The sequence below is a fragment of the Apis dorsata genome, unplaced genomic scaffold (assembly GCF_000469605.1).
Source record: "Apis dorsata unplaced genomic scaffold, Apis dorsata 1.3 scaffold_82, whole genome shotgun sequence".
Taxonomy (NCBI): domain Eukaryota; kingdom Metazoa; phylum Arthropoda; class Insecta; order Hymenoptera; family Apidae; genus Apis; species Apis dorsata.
Window position 1 is genome coordinate 1,208,150 of NW_006263380.1, and position 2,150 is coordinate 1,210,299.

General features: G+C 41.7%; 1 protein-coding gene across 1 annotated transcript; it reads left to right on the forward strand.

Annotated features, from left to right (window-relative positions):
• On the forward strand, positions 1-1,981 carry LOC102680561 (uncharacterized oxidoreductase YjmC-like). The gene is given in 3 exon segments (XM_006611067.2): positions 1-47; positions 49-454; positions 1,127-1,981. Coding segments are annotated over 3 exon segments (1,308 nt in total).
• The last annotated feature ends 169 nt before the right edge of the window (positions 1,982-2,150 follow it).

Consider the following 2,150-nt stretch of genomic DNA (forward strand, 5'->3'; position numbering starts at 1 on the left):
ATGTGGAAATTGAACAGAAATCTTTCAAGTATCTTAAAAACTCGTGCGTCGAANGTTGATGAAATTCGATTGGATGAAGAAAATGACGATGTCGTCGTCGTCGTCGTCGTCGTCGTCGTCGTCGAAATCGTCGACATCGTCGACATCATCGACATCGTCGACATCGTCGACATCGTCGACATCATCGACATCGTCGACATGGTCCTCATCGTCGTCAACCAATCTATCTAACATGGTGGTTCCTAAGAACGAGGTGATCAGATTTATCTCCGATTGTTTATGCAAGGTCGGAACAACCCCCGAGGATGGGTATATCGTTGGCCATCACTTAATGACTTCCGATTATTGTGGCCATTTTAGTCATGGAATGAACAGAATGCAAGCTTACGTGTTGAGTATCAAAAATGGAATAACCAATCCTTCCGCGAAACCGACGGTCGTTAATGATTTTCAGGTACGACATAAGCCTAATTTCCTAATTGATGGGGTTATACAGCTAGATTGATAGACGATTCTTGACTTCTTTCCATCTCATTGTCGCAATCTTCATCGAGATCGAGCGAAATTGAAACTCGTGACGCGGTTTAATCGTTCGTTTAATCAACCGGTTAAAAACCGGATAAAAACAGTTGTCAAAAAGATTATATAACGCCACGGAGGTGCGACTTATGTAAATTTTTAACAATAATTCCCAGATATTTCGAGATGTTTCATTCGGTTATTCGGAGAAGAATTATTCGATTTATCTTCTTCGCGATTCGCAAAAATTGCATTTGCGTCATTTTTTTTTTTTTTTCTTAAAAAAGAATCGACTCAGTTATGATCGAAGAGTCGTAATATAAATCATCGTACAATCTTAGAACGATTTGAAAATCCGACTTTTACTCGTCCACTGTCGTCTGAGCGGAATTTTAACGGATAACTTCTCGCGTTAAGATGCAAATGGAAATCACGATTATCGCCATTATCCAACAAAACGTAACGAAACGTAATTTTTAGAAACTAAAAACTCGAATTCCACTGAAACGACACGAAATAAGTGTGACTCGACTCGTCTCGTTTCCCTTCGTTCTCCTCCTTCTCCTCAAAAGAAAAATCAAAAGCAACGGTGGAAATCTATTTGCAGGCGGTAGCTTTAATCGACGGGAACAACGGATTGGGGCATACGATCGGTAAATATTGCATGGAGCTCGCGATAGACAAGGCGAAGAAGTACGGTATCTCAATGATCACGGTTCGCGGCTCGAATCATTACGGGATATGCGGTTATTACACCCAAATGGCGATCGAAAAAGATTTGATAGGGTTCACCTGCTCGAACACCAGTCCATTGATGGCCCCGACGCGGAGCAAGATCTCGGGATTGGGGACGAATCCGTTGTCCCTGGGGATGGGGGCGTCGGGCGGCGACAAGTTCTTGTTGGACATGGCGACGACAGCCGTCGCGTTTGGAAAAATCGAGCTGGCCATGAGGAAGAACGAATCGATTCTCAAGGGTTGGGCGCTCGGCACGGATGGGAAGATCACGACGAACGCTCAAGATGCGTTCAATGCCGGCCGTTTGATGCCACTCGGTGGCGTGGAGGAAAATTCGAGCTACAAAGGGTATGGATTGGCGTTGATGGTCGAGGTGCTTTGCGGGATCCTATCAGGAAGCGATTTCGGGCCTAACATCAGGCAATGGAAGGACAGGGCGAAAGTTGCCAATCTTGGCCACTGTTTCATAGTTATAAATCCTGACGCGTTTACAACCGGATCGAAGGACAGGTTGGCCAAATTGTTGACTCAATTGAGAAACTTGCCTCCCACCGAGAACAAATCTGTCTTGATACCCGGGGACCCGGAAAAAAATTCCATGAAACTCGTCGACAGAGAGGGTGGGATTACGTATCACCCTAATCAATTGAAATTATGCAAAGATTTCGCGGATAAAATGGGTGTCAAGCCTATGCAACTTGTTCCGAAAAATAGATTAAAATAATAATAATAATAATAAATAAATAGGAAATTATCTTAGTATTAGAATCTAATATTTCTTAACCTATCATTTGTGAATTCCAATTCATTCTGTTTATTTATTATTATTGCTATTATTATTACTATTACTATTATTATTATTATTATTATTATTATTATTATTATTATTATTA